This window comes from Heteronotia binoei, chromosome 7, assembly GCF_032191835.1.
Source record: "Heteronotia binoei isolate CCM8104 ecotype False Entrance Well chromosome 7, APGP_CSIRO_Hbin_v1, whole genome shotgun sequence".
In the NCBI taxonomy this organism is placed as follows: domain Eukaryota; kingdom Metazoa; phylum Chordata; class Lepidosauria; order Squamata; family Gekkonidae; genus Heteronotia; species Heteronotia binoei.
This window is the reverse complement of record NC_083229.1, coordinates 83228666-83247898: the sequence shown is the minus strand read 5'-3', so window position 1 is coordinate 83247898 and position 19233 is coordinate 83228666. Positions and strand designations below refer to the sequence as shown.

At 48.8% G+C, this 19233-nt stretch overlaps 1 protein-coding gene across 1 annotated transcript in view; it reads right to left on the bottom strand.

Moving 5' to 3' along the window:
- The window catches only part of SMCHD1 (structural maintenance of chromosomes flexible hinge domain containing 1), a 122222-nt gene that overhangs the window by 101593 nt on the left and 1396 nt on the right, over nucleotides 1–19233 (bottom strand). The window contains exons 2-3 of the mRNA XM_060243944.1: nucleotides 7653–7728; nucleotides 7003–7164 (exon numbers count right to left, since the gene is read on the bottom strand). Of these exons, the coding sequence (XP_060099927.1) occupies nucleotides 7003–7164; nucleotides 7653–7728 (238 nt within the window). The remainder of the gene's footprint in view (nucleotides 1–7002; nucleotides 7165–7652; nucleotides 7729–19233) is intronic.

Below are 19233 nucleotides of genomic sequence, written 5' to 3'. Positions count from 1 at the left end.
GGGGATGGCCAGGAGGAGAGGCCGCATGGGGTGGAGGGGAAAGAAATGGAGACACACGAGGTGCCTCCATCTCTGCCCACTTTCCCCTGGCAGCCGGCCCCTCCTACCACCCTGAGACACAATGTGTCTGCCCCGAGCACCTCACAGGAGGTGGCTCTGGACACCCAAGCTGCCAGTCAGCTCGGGCATCTATACACCTCCGAAGTCTGGAAGCATTTCTGACTTATGGAGGATCCACGCTCTGCGCAGTGCCAGCTGTGCAGGGCCCGGATCAGTCGTGGGCGGGACTCTGCCCACCTGACTCTGAGGGGGGATGCAGAACCACCTGCGGAAGCACCACCAGGCGGTGCTTCTTAAGAGGGAGAAGAAGGCTGGTGCTGGGGTGACCAAGCGGCCAACACCACCCAGCCAGGAGGTCCGTCCCACCGCGACTACCTCCAGAGCTCTCCAGGATAATTCCGCGACAGGGCAGGGACGCCAGGCATCTCTGCCTGAGATGTTTGGTGGGGGTGGCACCTGTGTTCCAAGAGTGGGAATCAGGTACGGCAGGAGGGTGATCGCCTGGAACCTTGTCAGGTTGGTTGCCCATGGGCTTCCATTTTCAGTGGTCTAGAATCCTGGGGTGCTAGGGTTGCTCGAGTACCTGGCGCCCTAGTACAAAGTTCCTGCTAGAACCACCATTAGCAGGACCATTGTGCCATCTGCTTTCAGGGCGACCAGATCTGTGGTGAAGGAGCATTTGTCCCGTGCTGTCGGGGGGACTGCTCATTTCACGTCAGATATCTGGCGCTCCCAACATGCGATCGAGGGGTATCTCTCCCTGACTGCGCATTGGTGGCAACCCAGTGAGCTACAGGGTAGGGGTGGCAGTAGAGGCAGGCTGGGTCAAGGTCACCAGGCCGGCTATCGCTGGGCCTTGCTGCATGCCGAAGCAGTCGACGCACCGCACACGGTGGACACTCTCAGAATCATCCTCTCATGGCAGCTAGAGGGCTGGGTAGGCAGCAGGGACGTCGCCACGGGCTTCGTGGTGACTGATGGTGGCTCCAACATCAAGGCAGCTGTCCAGCATCAGGGCCTAGAACGCCTCTCTTGCGTGGCCCACCTTCTCCACCTCGTGGTTAAGGATGCATTGGGCCAGATGTAAAGCCAGGATCATTGGTATCTAGCTGTGACCCATGAGTACCGACTTCTGCTCTAGAAGTGTCGGCACATCACGGGTCACTTCTCACGCAGCAATACGGACTCGTATCTGCTGCGTGAGAAACAGACACTGACAGGAGTGCCAGGGCACCGCCTGATCAGTGACATCAGCACACGCTGGAACTCCACCTGTGCCATGCTGGAGTGCATGGTGGAGCAGAGAGCTGCCCTGGATGCCTTTGTCTCTGAGATGAGGGTCTTTTGGGAGGAGAACCATCTCACCCAAGAGGATTGGGTGGTCATTTCTCAGACGTGGAGGTTCTTGGGCCCTTCAAGACCCACACAGAAATGCTCTCATCTGACACGGCGAGCATCGCACTGGTCATTTGTATGGTCCACATGGCCCATGAGGACCTGGCCTTGTTTCTAGAACCAGCTCAAGGCCATGCAGATGTTCTTCCAGTGGTAATAATAATAATAATAAACTTTTATTTATACCCCGCCCTCCCCGCCAAGGCAGGTTCAGGGCGGCTAACAGGACATGGTGCGTGCCCTGGTTGTTAGGCTGCAGGAAGGGCTTGAGGTCCGCTTTCAGACTTTCACCCAGGATACGGTCTACATGATGGCACCCATGTTAGACCCGTGCCTTAAGGGCACTATCGAAGAGTGGGCCAACGAGGTCGATTGCTGGCGAGACGAGCTCTCCCAGAAGGTCAAGCGCTGCAGAGTCAGGGCAGGCCCAGTGCCGGTAGCTGAGGAGGGGGGTGGAAGCAGCTCATCTGCCACTTCCACTGCTGTTCATCCCCAACCTCCCTGGCTAGGCAGTGTTTTCCACCAGACTCATGCCAATTAGAGTGCCGAGATGACACTCATAGGGTGGCTCGTTGGCCCCTCTGGGAGCGGTAGGCCCTTGAGAACGGAGACAGGTGCTGTGATGGTGAGAAACTATCTTTCAGAGCCCAACAAGTTGCAGGAAACGTCTCCTTTGGACTACTGGGTTGCGAAGGAGGGGGTCTGGCCAGCCCTCTCCTCCATGGCCAAGGCGTTCCTCTCATGTTCACCGATGAACGTGCAGAGCGAGCACGTGTTTTCGCATATGGGCGACATTGTCTGCCCACATCACAATCGCCTGCAACCCTGGACAGCTGAGCAGTTGGGTCTTCCTGAAGGTCAACTTGCCTCTGTTCAGCTCCCCGAATGTAGACTTTGAGAGTGAATGAAGTGAGCACCTACTTGTGCCTGCATCCTCTCTTTGTCCCCGCTTGGAAGGTGGATGTAAAACGCTCTCCCACTAAACATAGACTAGAGTCCAAAGACACCCCAAAAACTTACAAATTGATTGGCAGTGCACCCCCACCCCTCATCCATCCCCAAATCAAAAATGAATGCTGGTTTAAAATCTGCAAAGCAATCCAAATTTCCCCAGTCCCCATCTACACATGCCTAATAATACTAAAAGGCCATTGCAGCCCCAAACTGTAACCGACAGCACCCACTGGCCCAGCCAGGATAACCCAGTTTTTTTTTCAGTGGCAGGAGGAAGAAAGAGGGAAGTGTCAGTGATGATGACAGGCAGCCAGCAGCCATACCAATGCTGAGGTCCCTCTAATGGAACAGCGATCGCTGTTGTGTTGCTGCTGAGTTGAGAGAGAAGGAATGGTTCCCTTCCTCTCACACAATCTGAGACCCTCCCAGTGATCTTCCTCATTTGGAGTGCAACTCTGGTTCGCCTCCTCGTGGTGCACCATGGGTAACGCAAAAGAGCCTGGACCAGCCAACCATCCATCACTCAAGGTAAGTCGAAATGCTTCTTGCTTTGTGTCAGATAGAGTGATGTGGAGCTAGGTGTGGTCCACCGCTTCTCTTGTTTGAGAGTTGTGTTGTTTGGGGCAGGTCTGGAGAGTTGGCATCTGTAGATTGTGTATTCTGTGGCAGGGAAGCCGGCATCTGGGTGAGAGACCCAGAACCAGCATGCTTATTGTGCTTGGCCAGCTCTCCCCGCATTGTTTGGGGCAGGGCTGGAGAGCTAGCATCTGGGTTTGCTGCAGCCAGATTGTGTTTTGTGTAGCAGTGATGTTGGCAACTGGGTTTATATTGGTTCAGGCCAGCAGGGTTCATAGAGTAGATAGATGGATGTAGTGCATTTGGGTCCTATAGAGATTCTCTGGTGTGAAATTAGGTTTGTTTTTGGGTGCCCCAGGAACTGGACCCCCTGGTCCAATTTTTTTTTTTTGGCCTTGCAGGTTGTGTGTGGCACAGTGCCCTGAAGCTGCAAAGCAGTTTGGGAGGCTCTCCTCAAAACCCCCTGCTCCCCAGAGCCACTTTTCCCACGATAATTACAGTGGGGGAAGTGGCTCTAATTGGTTTTTTCTCACCATTGGGAACAGTGTTCCTTTTGGGGTGCCCACAGATGGGTGCAGTCTTTTTGGGCCAGAGGGGTTGCATGCAGGGGAGTCCCCTGAAGCTGCCCTGCAGCTTTGGGGCCTCTCCCTCAAACCCCCCTCTGGCCAGAGCCACTTTCCCCACAGCAATTATAGTGAAGTGGCTAATTGGGCTTTCCCCAGCATTGGTGGCAATGGACCTTTTGGGGAGCCCAAAGACAGGGACCCCCGGCCCAATCTTTTTGGGACTTGGGGGTTTTGTAGGAGAGAGTCCCCTGCAGGTTCCCTGCAGTTTTGGGGGCTCTCCCTCAAACCCCTTCTCCTCCAAGCAGCTTCCAATATACCCTATTTTGCCACTGAGTTCAATGGCCCATAGGGTATAATGGTTGGATAGGGGCACCCTCTTTGGGTGCCCCTACAATGGGAACCCCTGACCCAATCTTTTTTGGAACTTGGGGGGTTTGTAGGGGAGAGCCCCCAAATTTGCAGGGGACCTGCAGGGGACTCTCCCTCAAACCCCCTCCTCTGCAGGTGACTTCCAATATACCCTATTTTGCCATTGATTTCAATGGCCCGTAGGGCATAATTGGGCCGTAGATTCGGAACTAGCTGTATATCTCCAGTATACATGGCTATTTTGAGTACCAGTATTCGGAAATATATGGTATTCCGAATATTTTGGCCCCGTATATTTCCGAATCCGATTAATGCAGAATGTTTTTTTTTTTACACAACCGTACTGAACCAGTGAACTACCCATCAACTTTGGAAGCTTTACAGTGCAATTCTAAGAAGAGGGATGAAAATCCTAAGGGAGCCAGCCTGCCACTCTCAGCTGCTGCTATAGCCCCACAATAGTTCCCCATTGGCAGGCCAACATGGAAGTGGGTGGGCTGGGGGGGTATGATGGGAAATAGTCATCTCCTTAAACTGTTTCAGCCCAGTAGTGCCCCCCATCAGTGCCAGAAAGTTACACCACCAAAAAACACAGCATAGCCCACAGGTGCCCATGCAAGCCAAATACTCAAATGCCCCTCCCACTGGCACAGCTATGCCTAAAAGACCCAGAGGAGCACAAGATGCTGACTACAGGTAAAACCAACCATCTCCCTTCCCTGCAGTGGTCAAGTCCACCCCCATCACCACCACTTAGACATATGCTATGCCAAGGAAGGTTCAATCCATCTTCCCATGTCTGTGGCAACTGAAGTAATCAGACCTCGCCAAGATTTGAAGTTCAGTAAACTCTAGGATGAGCCACAATTCTATCTCTGTCTGCTTGGTTCAGACTGCATGGTGGGAGCACCACACTCCTCCTGCACACTCCTACTGCATCTGCAACTCCCCCGAGAGCTTTTTATTTATTTATTTATTTGAGATTTATATCCCGCCCTTCCCACGAATGGCTCAGGGCGGCTTCCAACAATTAATCAAACATAAAATTTAAACAATTTCAAGTATAAAACAATTAAATATTTAAACAGTTAAAACTTTAAAACAGAATATTTCAATTTCCTGTAAACAGATGGCTGGCCAGTTACATCAGTTGTCATCCTAGCTAGGTATAGGCTAGCCTGATGACACCTCCAAGGATAAGGGCTCTGACCAAGTTTTGTCCATGCTTGGATGAGTGTGGATGGTTGTGCAAATGCCACTGGTTTCTCATTATGGTAATCTGTAAAACATAGCAGGGGGCTAGCACCACCTTACACCTGGTTTTCCCCTCCCACTTACCTTGCTGGTTGCTATGGGAAGGGGAGATGGGCCAGTGGGTAGTCTGGGTGAATAAGTCAACATGCTACGGTGGTCAGAGGTTCAGAATAGGATCTGGGAAGCTAGCTGTGTGATCTTGGACCAGTCACACAGATTCAACCTAACCTATCTCACACGGTTGTAAGAATAAAACAGAGGACAGGAGAACAATGTAAGCTGCTTTGGGTCCTCATTGGGGTAGAGGTGGAATATGAAACAGAACAAATGAATGAGGTAAATAAATGTGTGCTTGGTCTAGGAAGGGGGGGGGCTCTGTCACCTGAGGGAAGACATCTGGAGAGGTATCACTGATGGAGTGCAGGATCACAGGGTCCCTGAAGTCAATGGCTATGGGGGAGGCAGTGCAGTGGGCAGACTTGATGTCTTCTGAGTGGGGGGTGGAGAGAGCATTGGTAGGGGAGGTGGGCAGTTGACCAAAGTCATGGATGCTGTAGAAGGGGACTCAGAGCCCTTACTGAAGCCCTGGGGTGAAAGCCGAAGGCCTGCTAGGGGGAGGAATGCTTTCTCCCAGGCCATGGAGAAGATGACAGTGTCTGTGATGCAGGCACCTGTAGGGGCTGCTGAACATCACAAGGATCATTAGGGACAGTCAGATGTGCATTGAGAGAGGATACATTCAAGCAGAATACAGAATTACAGACTAGGAACAATGGGAAATGCTGGAATGTCAATTGATTTGCACAGGCTCGAATGAAAGACATTTCAACCAGAAAAAAGTTACAATGAGCGCAGAATAGATTTAAAATAATGGTCTCTGGGCACTGGAATAACAGTGTTCAGAGTGGAATGACAGTCATTCCAGCCCCAGAACTCCTTTGCTGCATTGAGGAGGCTACTGAGTGATCTGTTGGCAGTGCTGCATGCTCCACATCTGAGCCCACCCCAGTGGCCCCCTCTCCTGCTCCACTGGTGGCGAGGAGGCCTGGGGGGCCCACAGCAGTGTAGCTGGGGTGCCGGGAGAAGCCCCTACAGTTAAGCAGTAGAGATCACTGTCTGGGTGCACTTTCCTTCTCATCTTATCATGCCCCGATTGTAGCCTATGCACCATATAGTCCACTTGTCACCACTGGTGAGAGAATCCTGGGGCTCTTGCCAACTCTGTCAGCTGCCCAGTTACTGCTAGGTAGGGTGGGGAATGCCCTGGGAAGGACACCTTAATCCATGGCCCCACCCCTCAGCTGTAACATACACAGGGCTGGGTCCCTGCTCCTGCTAGCTCAGGATTGGTTCTGTCTGCCCTAGGCTTGCTAATGCTCCTTGTGATGAGACATGACAGCATGGTTGCTGGGATGCTGACACACTTGTGGCCCCTGTGATCCTGTTTTTCAGGCTTCTTCCTGGTTCCTGGTCTCTGCCAGAACCCTTTAAGGAGCAGACTAGCAACACCATGATTAAACTGGCAGTCAACTGCTACAGTGCAGGTGGCACTTAAGATTGCACTGCCCAAGATCCAAAAGTTAGCATTGGAAAGTTCAGTTTGGCTGAGAAAACAATGAAAGCAGTAATACTGGGTTGTGTAAAAGTTAGCATGAGAAAAGCAGCGATTAGAGAGCAAGGGTTACTTTGGCATGTCAGGTTCACCATGGTTTTTAACAATTTGAAAAGGGTTCAACTTTATTATTTAGTAAAGCATTTGTCTTAAACGTTAACATTATTTCATCTGTCCTCAACATTTATAATTTAAAGAAAAGCTGAAAAAACTTACGCAGAGGATTTTGCCCTTCAGTAGCATAATATTCATACATTCCACTTTTCACAAGTGTATCATAATGTGGTAGGAAATCAATACGCTCCTTTGTTGCAGAAGGGAGTGATTGATCAACTGACTGTAGCAAGTAGAAAGTCATTCTGTCTTGAACAATTCCACCTGCAATATATACATAAAACTTTAAAAGGAAAACAGTTTCATCAATCATATTTTCCCCCAAAATACAAAGCTTTTAAAATCTGTTCTTTGGTTTTTATTGTCCTTTAACTTGCAAGTCAGTATCACACTGTATACTAATTAATTTACCACTTGTAGAAAATCACATACATCTGATCAACAAGATAACTAAACACTTGATGTGGATATTCCTTCTATTGTAGCCCAGGGCAAGTTCCTAAAATCTGCAACATTGACTCTTGAAAAAAAAAAGATATTCATGTATATTTTTCTATACATTTCAAAATCCTATTGTGGTACTATTATTCAGAAACAGATAGCCTTTTAATAAAGGCAGCAAAATTCCATAGCATCTCAGACCAAAATTTATATTTTATCTTATGTTTTTAGCATGGGCTTTCATAGAATTAGGTCTCCTCTATCAAATGACTTTTATTTTAAATTGTACCTGTTACAGAAAATATACTCACCAAAGTTTTCACTGGTGATTTGTTGTCTGCTAGTTGTTGTGATTACAAATGCTTCATCTGAGGCAATGCCAAATGCCTACAACCATAAATTAAAGATTATATTTTCCATTTTACAATTAATGTAGAGTTTAGGGTTAAAATGTTTAAAGTACTATAAATCTCTACCTTACACAGGATTCCCTAAATAAGTAAATAAAAGGCATCAGGGAAGTACTTGCCCCCCAACACACAATATACTGCTGACACCCTCCCAAGGGAAAAAAAATACTATACTACTTTGGGGTTAAAGTGACGTCATATTACAGCAAAAACCTAATAGCTCTCTCAATCATGGCATCAAAAAAAAAAAAAGGTCGTCCCCTGTGCAAGCACCATTTGTTTTCGACTCTGGGGTGACGTTGCATCATGATGTTTTCATGCAGACTTTTTTACGGGGTGGTTTCCCATTGCCTTCCCCAGTCATCTACACTTTTCCCCCAGCAATCTGGGTACTCATTTTACCGACTTCGAAAGGATGGAAGGCTGAGTCAACCTGGAGCTGGCTACCTGAATCCAGGATCGAACTCAGGTTATGAGCAGAGAGTTTGGACTGCAGTACTGCAGCTTTACCACTCAGAGCCACAGGGGCTCTGGGGTGACGTTGCTTTCACAACATTTTCACGGCAGACTTTTTACAGGGTGGTTTTCCATTGCCTTCCCCAGTATCAAGGCATTAGCTACTAAGAAAAAATAAATAAATTGATCCCACCGTATTTAAAGCATAAGACATAGTCGAGAATATGTAAAACTGTTTATTTTTAAGAAAGCAATCATTTAAACTGTTATAGTATTGAAATTTAACGTAATAGTGCAATGTGAAACAGGTAACAAAAAGGTCTTTCAGGGTGATAGACTCCATTTTCCAAATTTGCAATACAGTTCAGTTTTAGCTTTCATTTAGCACAACTAGAAAAACCATCAGCTTAATGGATAGATGGCTGGAGGGTCATCTAGAGTTCTAGACTGAATGGCTCCTTCAAGTTTGGAAAATGTGGGATTCAAAGGATGCCTTCAGACTTATTCTGGCTTGACTAGCAGGGGTATAGAATGACCCCATTTCTAAAACTGCAATACAGTTCGAGTTTTTCCATGTGGCTGAAACATAAGGGAAACTTTGACAGAGCACAAATCCAGGACTTTTACCTGCTCCTACTGTATACACAACAATTCAGGTTGCAAACACTGGTTTCCCTTGGGGTCATTTCAACCCCCAATTCCAAAAGTGGTATAAACCCCCAAAGTATGATACTTTTCCCTCAACAAATATCTATAGATATAAATTATGGAGAGAAATTTTAGTTTTTACTGTTTGCTCCACCTTCCTATAAAATGGATATAATAGGTGTTGGTCCTTCTATTTATACACAGGAACAGTGCTAAAATCATTGCATCAATAGAACCCCAGTTACAATCATACACAGTTCTTTCACTTTCAAGCCAAGTCTATTGGGGTCAGAATGATGCCATTTAAAAAGGCAGTGGGGAGGGAAGTGAGGAACTTCAGGGCACTGCAGTTCATTGGGGGAAAGAAATAACAGGAGTCTGGTGCCTGCAGAAAGCTTTAAATGGGTAAACCAGTTTCCCCCCCATGACTTCTGGGGTCAAAAGAACCCCCGTTTCCACTGATGGTGAAAGACATCAGAGAAGTGCTTGCCTCCTTCAAACACTATACTGCTGACTTAACCAAGTCAGTAAATAGAAGGTTTATCTGCCCTGGTTTCTTAAGTAATTCAACGTGATGATCAGTTACTTAAACCTACCCTACGAATTATTTAAATTACTTAAACCTACCCTACGAAGTAATTAAATTACTTAAACCTACCCTACGAATCATTTAAATTACTTAAAGCTACCCTACAGCGGATTATAAAAGGCCACCTTGTGAAGTTAGATTTACTGCTATTCCACTGTCACTCTTAACTATGGTAGCTAGACCACCCCCCGGCCACTATAATAATTTTAAAAAGACTACTTCTGAAGCAGAAATGTATCTGCCCCCCCAAAACATAAGGATACAGCAAAATCTGGTTCCTAGATAAGCAAGATAACAGACAAGGTCAGCATTACACAGGGGAAATAGCTCCAACAGACAAAGAAACTGTAACATGAATAGGTGGTCTATCATCACACATCTTCAGGGCTGGTGCCAGGGTTTTTGGTGCCCTAGGCACCTCTGCCCCTGCCCCCCTGATGGTGAGAGCGAGCGCAGTGGTGGCAGGGTGATGGGGCAAGGGAGGGCGAGCTCTGAGTGCCTCCAAGGGCATGTGCTGCCATGCCATCCCCACTCAGCCTTCCCGGGTCTGTGCTTCCACTGTTTTGGGGGCAGATACATTTCTACTTCAGAAGAAGGTTTTAAAAAATTATTATTATAGTGGCCAGGGGTGGTGGTGGTGGTGGTAGTCCACTGGAAGCACAGACCCAGGAAGGCTAAGTAGGGATGGGCAGGTGGTGTGTGCGCTCGGAGCCTGTCCTCCCTTGGCGCAGAAGCCTTCCATGGTAAGGGAGGGCAGGCTCCAAGTACCTCTGAGTGCACCTACCACTGCGCTGCCCCTGATTCCCCTTCTCCACCACCTGTCAGAACTTGTATCTTTGCTGCTGGTCCCCTATAATGTGACCAATGCTGTATGGTAGTTTTACTGTGTCTTAGAGCTATATTGTAACTGAACCAAACTGACTCCATGTTGTAACCTCTGTTTAACCCAGAGTGCCTGAATAGTAATTAACCTTGCCCCACTGGTATCCAAAATATTTGGGGCTGTAGAATGAATTATGTCTTGTCTCTGCACATTCTCACGCTGGGACCCTTTGAAGCCGAACAGCATGGCCTTCGAAGTAGGGAGGCATCCTCTCTACTGATAGTGATGGTGAGAAGACAGCTGCGCCCTACAATGTGAATTGTGGCTTTGTGAGATGTTTGCTTTACGTGTATAAAATCAAGCTGATGCTGGCTCTCGCCATTACTGTTATCTTGCCTTTTCCAGCACCTAGTTCTCTTCAATAAAATCCTAGCTTTGTAACTGAGTATGGGATCCGTTTGAAGTTCATTGAGTTCTGACATTATAACAGTAATCCCATTGTTCGTGGCTTATCTGTACTGGAGGCTTGGCCCGATGGCGGCAAAAGTACCAGACGACGGAGAGCCCACCACCCCATCGGAGGACCCGCCACTCGACCCAAACGTGACGGGGGTCCGACGCAAAATTAAGGTTCCAGCGCCCTTCTCGGTCGACGCCGCTTTCCCGGCCCCGCGAACCTGGAGCCCACGGAAGTCCACGGCAGCAATCGACGCCGCGGAGCAGCGGTACCGAAGCATGTTGGGCGAAGGAGGGGCAGGAGACGACGACGAGGGCCAGGCGGAGGGTACGGAGCCCCGAGGGGGGGAAGACCCGATCCGGACCCTCCGCAACGAATTATTCGACTGGGTGCGGGAGATCCACGGCGATGTGCACCGCTCCCGCGTGACGATGGCCGAGGAGATGCAGCAGAACCTGGGCGCTATCCACGACCAGCTCCGCACTTTGCAAACCGCGGTCCTGGGGATACCGTATGGAGTGCTGCCACTGGGGCAACCGCCCGTCGCCCCGCCGGCCCCCGCCCCGCAAGCTCCGGCTGCCCCGGCGCCGCCGGCCCCAGTGGGCCCAGCAGCCCCGGCACCTCCGGCTCCGCCGGCTCCAGCCGCCCCGGCACCACCGGCGCCACCTGCACCAGGGGCCCCGGCCGCCCCGGCGCCGCCGGCACCGCCCGTCCCGATCCCGCCGGCCCTACCGGGCCCCGCGCCGCCGCCTGGGGTGCCGCAAGCGCCTGGTGGGGCCGAGGGCCGGGGAAGAGAGTTGAAGATTACGTTCGATGGGAACCCGGAGGACGTGGAATACTTTACTATTCAGTGCGACACGTTCTTCACCCACTGGGGTGCCGACTACCCTACCGAGGCCAGCCGAGTGTACCACATCGCGTCTCGACTGAGAGGGGCGGCCCGCAAGTGGTACGTGGGGCTTTTCATGGGAAGAAAGCCCGAATTAGCTACCGTGGCAGGGTTCCTGCACGCGATGCTCCGCCAGTATGGAGATCCTTTACGGGAAGAGAAGGCGGTCGCTGCCCTCCAACGCATCGAACAGGGCAACCGCTCCACCCGCGAGTACGCCACCGAATTCCTGGGGTACTGCGCGGCAGCAAGGGGATGGAACGAGGTCATGAAATACACCGCGTTCATCAACGGGTTGAATCCAAGCATCCTCGACCGCTGTTACAGTCAGGGGAGGCCCGATACGCTGGTCGGCTGGATCCAACTGGCCGGGGAGGTGGAAACCAACCTCCAACACGTGGGGATGAGGAGACAGCAACTAGCGAGGAAGGGAGCCAAACACACCCCAACTAAATCGGAAGGGAAGAAGGCCCCGACGACCTCCACCCCGTCTCCCGCCCGCAAATGCTTCCAATGCGGGGACCCAAATCATCTTGCTGCTAACTGCCCTGGGAAAGCGGGATCCACACCACCCACGGCGCGGCCAACCACCCCGGGCCCGAAGAAGAAGAAGAGCAGCCGATCGAAGGAGCCCAGTCGGGGCTCCGTCGCCACTTCCTTGGCGACTGACGAGGATTTTACCACCAGCCTGGCGGCAGTCGAAGAATCGACCGAGGAGTCGGACGACACCGAGTCGGCGGGAAACGACAGCGACCTGCTTTAATGGGTGCCGCAAAGCAGGTCCAGCAACAGCCGGCACTCCTCACGGTGAGAGCAACTGGGGGTTTACTTTTTATGGCCGTTACCCTCCTAAACCCGAACCTAAAGAGATTCATGCACGCCCGAGCACTAATCGACTCAGGGTGTAACAGGGACTTGATCACCCCCCGCCTAGTTGAGGCGCTGGGATTAGCCACTTCGCCCCTGCCACAACCGATGCAGTTCCAGCAAATGGACGGGGGGCCCATGAGGGGGGAACCATGTGTTTTAGAAACTCAGGCGGTCCCGGTAGGGACCGAGGAGCATTGGGGAATTGAGACTTTCGTAATTGCCCCCTCCTGCTCTTTCGACGTGGTAGTTGGCTCAGCCTGGCTCGCCCGCCACCAACCCGACATAAGGTGGGAGGAACAGATCGTCCGGTTCCCAGATTGGAGGTGCGAGCATCACCACTGGCGCCCCGAATGGGGGCCGCACGCTCCCCCCCAAAACATGCGGGCGTGCCTCACACTTGAGGAAGTCGCCTCCATCCCCAAGGAATACCGAGACTTAAAACTGGCATTTAGCGAGAAGGAAGCGGATGAGCTACCGCCCCACCGCCCTACAGACTGCGCCATTGAGTTAATCCCCGGGCAGCAGCTTCCCAAAGCGAAACTGTACTCCATGGGTTGGGCGGAGAAGGCGGAACTCCGAAAGTTTTTGGACAAAAATCTAAAGCGTGGTTTTATTCGACCGGCCACAGCCCCCCATGCCGCCCCCGTTCTATTCCGAAAGAAAAAGGACGGGTCGCTTAGACTTTGCACAGATTTTCGTGCGATAAACGGGATTTCCATGTCCAACGCCTACCCGATCCCGTTGATAAAGGACTTGTTAAACACTGTAGCAAAGGGGAAAATATTTACCAAACTCGACCTCTGGGACGCGTACTTTCGCGTCCGCATCAAAGAGGGGGACGAATGGAAAACCGCCTTCAACACCCCACTGGGACAATTTGAATACCTTGTCATGCCGTTTGGGCTACAGGGAGCCCCGGGCGTTTTTATGAACTTTATCAATGAAGTGCTGCGGGACTTCCTGTTCAAGGGGGTGGTGGTGTACCTTGATGACATCATTATCTATTCACAAGACCTAAAGTCTCATGTGCCTTTGGTCAGTAAAGTGTTAAGCACCCTTTGTAAACACAAACTGTATGCCAAACTGTCGAAATGTGAATTCCACAAGACCGAACTTGATTACTTGGGCTTCCGGGTGTCGGGGGAGGGATTGTCCATGGACCCCGCAAAGGTCCAAGCGGTGTTAGACTGGGAACCCCCTCGAACCCGCAAGCAATTACAAAGTTTTATCGGGTTCGCTAACTTTTACCGCGACTTCATAAAGGGGTTCGCCACGGTCATGCTCCCCCTTACAGAACTCCTCAAAACCAAGGGGAAAGGTGACGAGGCTAAAAAACCCGGCGCACGCCTAACGTGGACGCCGGAGTGCCAAAAAGCTTTCACTGAGCTAAAACGCCTCTTCACCTCCGAACCCGTGCTGGCACACCCTGACGAACTAAAGCCCTTCGTGGTCCAATGCGACGCCTCCGACGCCGCTGTGGGAGCCATATTGATGCAGAGGGGGGAAAATGGGGCGCTCCGACCATGTGCCTATATTTCCAGGAAATTTTCCAATGAACAGAGGAATTGGTCAGTCTGGGACAAGGAAGCGTTTGCAGTCATGTTTGCCCTAAAGACCTGGCGCTCCTGGCTTGAAGGAGCAAGAGTCCCCTTCGAAATTTGGACCGATCACAAAAACCTGGAAGCCCTCACTGGGCGTCGCAAAATGACTGCAAAACAGATCCGGTGGGCAGGCTTCTTTGCTAAGTTTGATTTTGTGCTGAAACACATCCCAGGCTCAAAGAACTTTTTAGCGGACGCCCTTTCCCGCCTGCCCCAACACGACAGTCTTAGAGAGGAGGTGGTAGACTCACTAATTTCCCCCTCAGCCATCGCGGGGGGAGTCACCACCCGCTCCGGCAAACAGACCGACCCTCCGGACTTAGAATTGCTTGCTCGATTCCTCTCGGAGTACAAACAAGAAGCTGACCGCCCCCCCAACTTGGTCAAAGCCGAGAACGGGCTCTATTTACATAATGAAAAAATCTATGTGCCCGATCCCCTCAGAAAAGAGGTTTTGGACCGCTGCCACTCAAGCCGCTTGGCCGGCCACTTTGGCTATGTTAAAACGCTCAACTTGCTCACCCGCCAATTTTGGTGGCCGAAAATGAAAAAAGATGTTTCGGAATTTGTACTGTCATGTCCCACGTGCCTCATGGCAAAACGGAGGGGGGGCAAACCTCCGGGCCACCTAGTCCCCCTCCCTACAGCAACCCGACCTTGGTCGGTAGTCTCCATGGACTTCATTGTAGAGCTCCCGCCTTCGCAGGGCAAGACAGTCATCTTGGTCGTAGTCGATACCTTTTCAAAGCAGGCTCACTTCATTCCTTGCAAACAATTACCTACCGCCAAGAAACTTGCCCAGCTCTTTTTCACTCACATTGTACGCCTACACTCATTCCCAGACAAGGTCATTAGTGACCGCGGAACACAGTTCGTTGCCAACTTCTGGCGGGAGTTCTGCAAACTGGCTGGTATTGAGCAAGGATTGAGTTCTGCCTACCACCCCCAGTCGGACGGACAGACGGAGAGGGTTAATGGCCTTCTAGAGCAATACCTCCGCTGCTTCATTAATTTCCAACAGTCCAACTGGGTAGACCTCCTCCCCTTTGCAGAATACGGCTACAACAATAGCCTCCATAGCTCAACCAAAACCTCCCCTTTTCAAATCATCAATGGTTACGAGGGCAAGCCGTTCCCCACGCTCGCCCTCCCAGCTAACCCATCCCAACCGACATCGTGCCAACAATGGTGGGAGGGACTTCGTGAAGGCTGGAAGGGAATTCAGGAAAACCTGGAGGAAGCGAAAAAAGCATACAAAAAACAATTTGACAAAAAACACTCTCCGGAGTGGGATCTAAAGGTGGGGGATACAGTTTTCCTGTCAACAAAAAACCTCCCCCTTCCTCAGTCCTGTCGCAAACTGGCACTGAAGTTCCTCGGACCTTTCAAAATCAAAAGGGTGATAAATAAAGTAACGGTAGAACTCGAACTACCCAAATCTCTAAGTAAGATCCATCCTGTTTTTCATTGCAGCTTGCTTCGGAAAGACCCTGGTGCTACGTCCTTCCATCCCAGGGCCCCACCGCCCCCTCCGACGACAGTGAGGGGTCAGAGTCACCATGAAGTCCAGGAGATCCTGGACTCCAGAGTCAAACGGGGGAAACTGTATTATTTGATCAGGTGGAAACACTTCCCCCCGAGCTGTGACGAGTGGGTCGAATCTCAGAACGTAGTGGCTCCGCAACTGCTAAAAAAGTTTCACCTACTGTACCCACACAAGCCCAAAGCCGATCCCGCGGGAGGGGGCGCTTAGGGGGGGCAGTATGTCAGAACTTGTATCTTTGCTGCTGGTCCCCTATAATGTGACCAATGCTGTATGGTAGTTTTACTGTGTCTTAGAGCTATATTGTAACTGAACCAAACTGACTCCATGTTGTAACCTCTGTTTAACCCAGAGTGCCTGAATAGTAATTAACCTTGCCCCACTGGTATCCAAAATATTTGGGGCTGTAGAATGAATTATGTCTTGTCTCTGCACATTCTCACGCTGGGACCCTTTGAAGCCGAACAGCATGGCCTTCGAAGTAGGGAGGCATCCTCTCTACTGATAGTGATGGTGAGAAGACAGCTGCGCCCTACAATGTGAATTGTGGCTTTGTGAGATGTTTGCTTTACGTGTATAAAATCAAGCTGATGCTGGCTCTCGCCATTACTGTTATCTTGCCTTTTCCAGCACCTAGTTCTCTTCAATAAAATCCTAGCTTTGTAACTGAGTATGGGATCCGTTTGAAGTTCATTGAGTTCTGACACCACCCACCCACTTGGTAGTTGGCGAGGTGAAGGAGGATGGCAGAGAGGTGGGTAGCAAGGGCAAGTACGGCGGCCGGGAGGAAAGGGGCACCAGGGCACACGTGGAGAAGTGGAGGGGTGCCCGCCACCTGCCCCTGTGGCCAGGTGGTGCCTTAGGAGGCCACCTACCTGTTTTACTAGGATACACTAGCCCTACATGGTTTCTATGTTCCATAACATTCTAGGTATATCCTACCCAAATTAGGAAACAGATTATGAAGCTTCTCATTTCAGTAACCATTCAGTCACTGTAACTAGGGAAAAATACTGAACGATAATACCTTCCTTCAACAAAAAAGATAAGTATAAGCACTATACTATCAAGCTGTACATCCAACTGATGCTGGGAATAATTAACACCACAAAACCAGGTTATTTATATTTCCTCAAACTTGACTAGGGTAAGGATTGCTTGAAGAGTTCACTAATTTTATTGCTGATACCTATTTGAATTATTAACAAATGGTAACTCTTAATTTAACAGCACCAACTACATCCATATGGGGTATTTACCATTTTTCTCATCCTTATCTAGTAGCAATACAGAAATATTTTTTCTGCTTTGTTGGACTGTCATAAGCATAAATTCATATTTCACCAAGCAGTGTACAATGTACTGGGAAGCATGTTCATGCACACACCCTCAGGTTCACTAAATAAGGGAATGAAGGAAGCTGTGCATGTGGATGGAGTCCCCTTTTTTACTTGAAAGTTCTGACACTGAGACAAATGGCACTCATTTAAATATGAAAGGGCGCTGTTAGTCAATGTCTTTCCAGTATGCCTTTAAAAATGTCATTTAACAACATTTACCATATCATTAGATTTGTCTTCAAATCACCAAATAAAGTACAGGATACTAACAAGTGAAGATAACAGAACAAGATGCGCCTCTAGCCATAGTCCTGAAAGATATGCATTTGATATTCACTGTAAACAGACATGGTTAGATGTTATCTTCCTTGTCATTCACCTGATTCTCAATGTTTTCAGTGCAATTAATATTACTCCAAATATGCTTGGTGTTTGCAAAGGCCATAGTTTTCTCCTTAAAGAGTTATTCTCTGCATCATCCCAATTTTCTTGGACCCAAGGAAAAATAACTCTATTTCTCCTGTTTTTCTAAGGGACAGAAGTCGACTAATGACAGTCTGTACCCCACCTTCTTCCCAATGGGGACACAAAGCTGCTTACATTGTTCTCCTCTCCTCCATTTTATCCTCACAATAACCCTATATTTCTGTATATATTATTGTCTATTTTATTATTTTTAATTCTATACTTTTAATTAATACCTTTAACCTTGTGTTTTTGTAGTATTTTATCTTTGCTGGTCTTTGATCATACAATAAATGTGATTTAATTTGAATGGCGCATTTTCCTTTCTTAACATGCTGAGATTTATTTTAATGTTATTTAAACAAAAATATTTTGTTTATCCTAAACAATTCAATACTATTTTATCAAGCTTTATTTGCAGTTTTCTAATCCCTTCAAAAGCCTAAAATACAAGCTACAATTACTAGAATGCAGTTTCATTCTGCTCTGCAAAAAGTCTCTAAGCTCCTAATCATGACACACTTGTTATGTTTGTTCTATACTTTAATTAGAAGTATTGCATCATTATTTGTATTGGCAATCATTTCTCAGCAGACTTCTGTACAGAACAACAAGTTCAAAACAGAGATATAGTTAGTACTTATATAAAGCTGTATCAAAAGTATACCTCTAGCCAGGAAGTGGGAGAGGGGATAACAAGGAGATGACAGGTTCCTATCTGATGCTGTCACCATGAATAGTAGGGAATTCGCTTAGCAGGAGCTTTCCCCTCCTCAAGCTGCCCTTCCAGACACATACTGATAGGCATACAGCTAATATAACATCTAAACATCCACCTTAGAAGTCTACCTTTAAGCAAAACAAGCAGACCCTGAAACCTTTGCTATCTTCTATTCACTGGCCACTTCACAAATCTTCATAGATGCTCATGTCCCTCAAAGTACAAGTACCGTAGTAATTTCTTATATTATCTTATCTTGAATGGTTTCACACATACTTGATACCTGTGATAATGCTAAATTCAACCATCAAGAAAAAGACACTGATTTATGACATCTGTGCTCTTAGTATCCTTTGTATGTGAACATACACAGAACACTTCTAGCTTCCAGTTTTGTTTACAGTTCATCACCTACTGCATTTTACGAGAAAGGAAGTCTCACTAAGCCGTATCAGTATTCTGCTTCTTTTTCAACAAAGATGGCATGTGCACAGGATGCAAGACAACAGCACTTGCCTTTCAGGAAGACTAACTGGGCCAGATATGCAAAAAGATCTGAATTTGTGAACACAATTCAAAAGACTTTTGGCACTAATAATAATTTTGGCACCATATTATGGCAGGAAACAGCTTACAAACAGGATAAAAGGTATAAGCAGTAGAACTTATCACTGACTTTTACACAGTTATCAGATAAAGAAAGTGAAACATCTCAGAACCATTTGACAAATTAATTAACCATGACAAAAGTATGGCCTCTTCTCTCCCCCCCCCCCCCAAAAAAAAAGCACTGCAGCTTGGCAAGATGGGTTGGTGACCCCTGCTCTATACCCAGGGAAAGGCAAAACAAAAACCTCCAGGATCCTTGGGCCAATCTGGCCTGGAGGAAAATTCCCTCTGAGCCCAACATGGCAATTGGCATTACCCTGGCCATACAAGAAAGGGTCGCAAGAGCCAAGCATTGGCTTATCTATTCATGTCCTCCCTCTCATGATCTGCCTAAAGTCACAGTGACACAAAAAATCAGATTGCTGTCAGATGGTCATCTAGCCTTTGCTTTAAAACCTCTTCAGTTAGAGT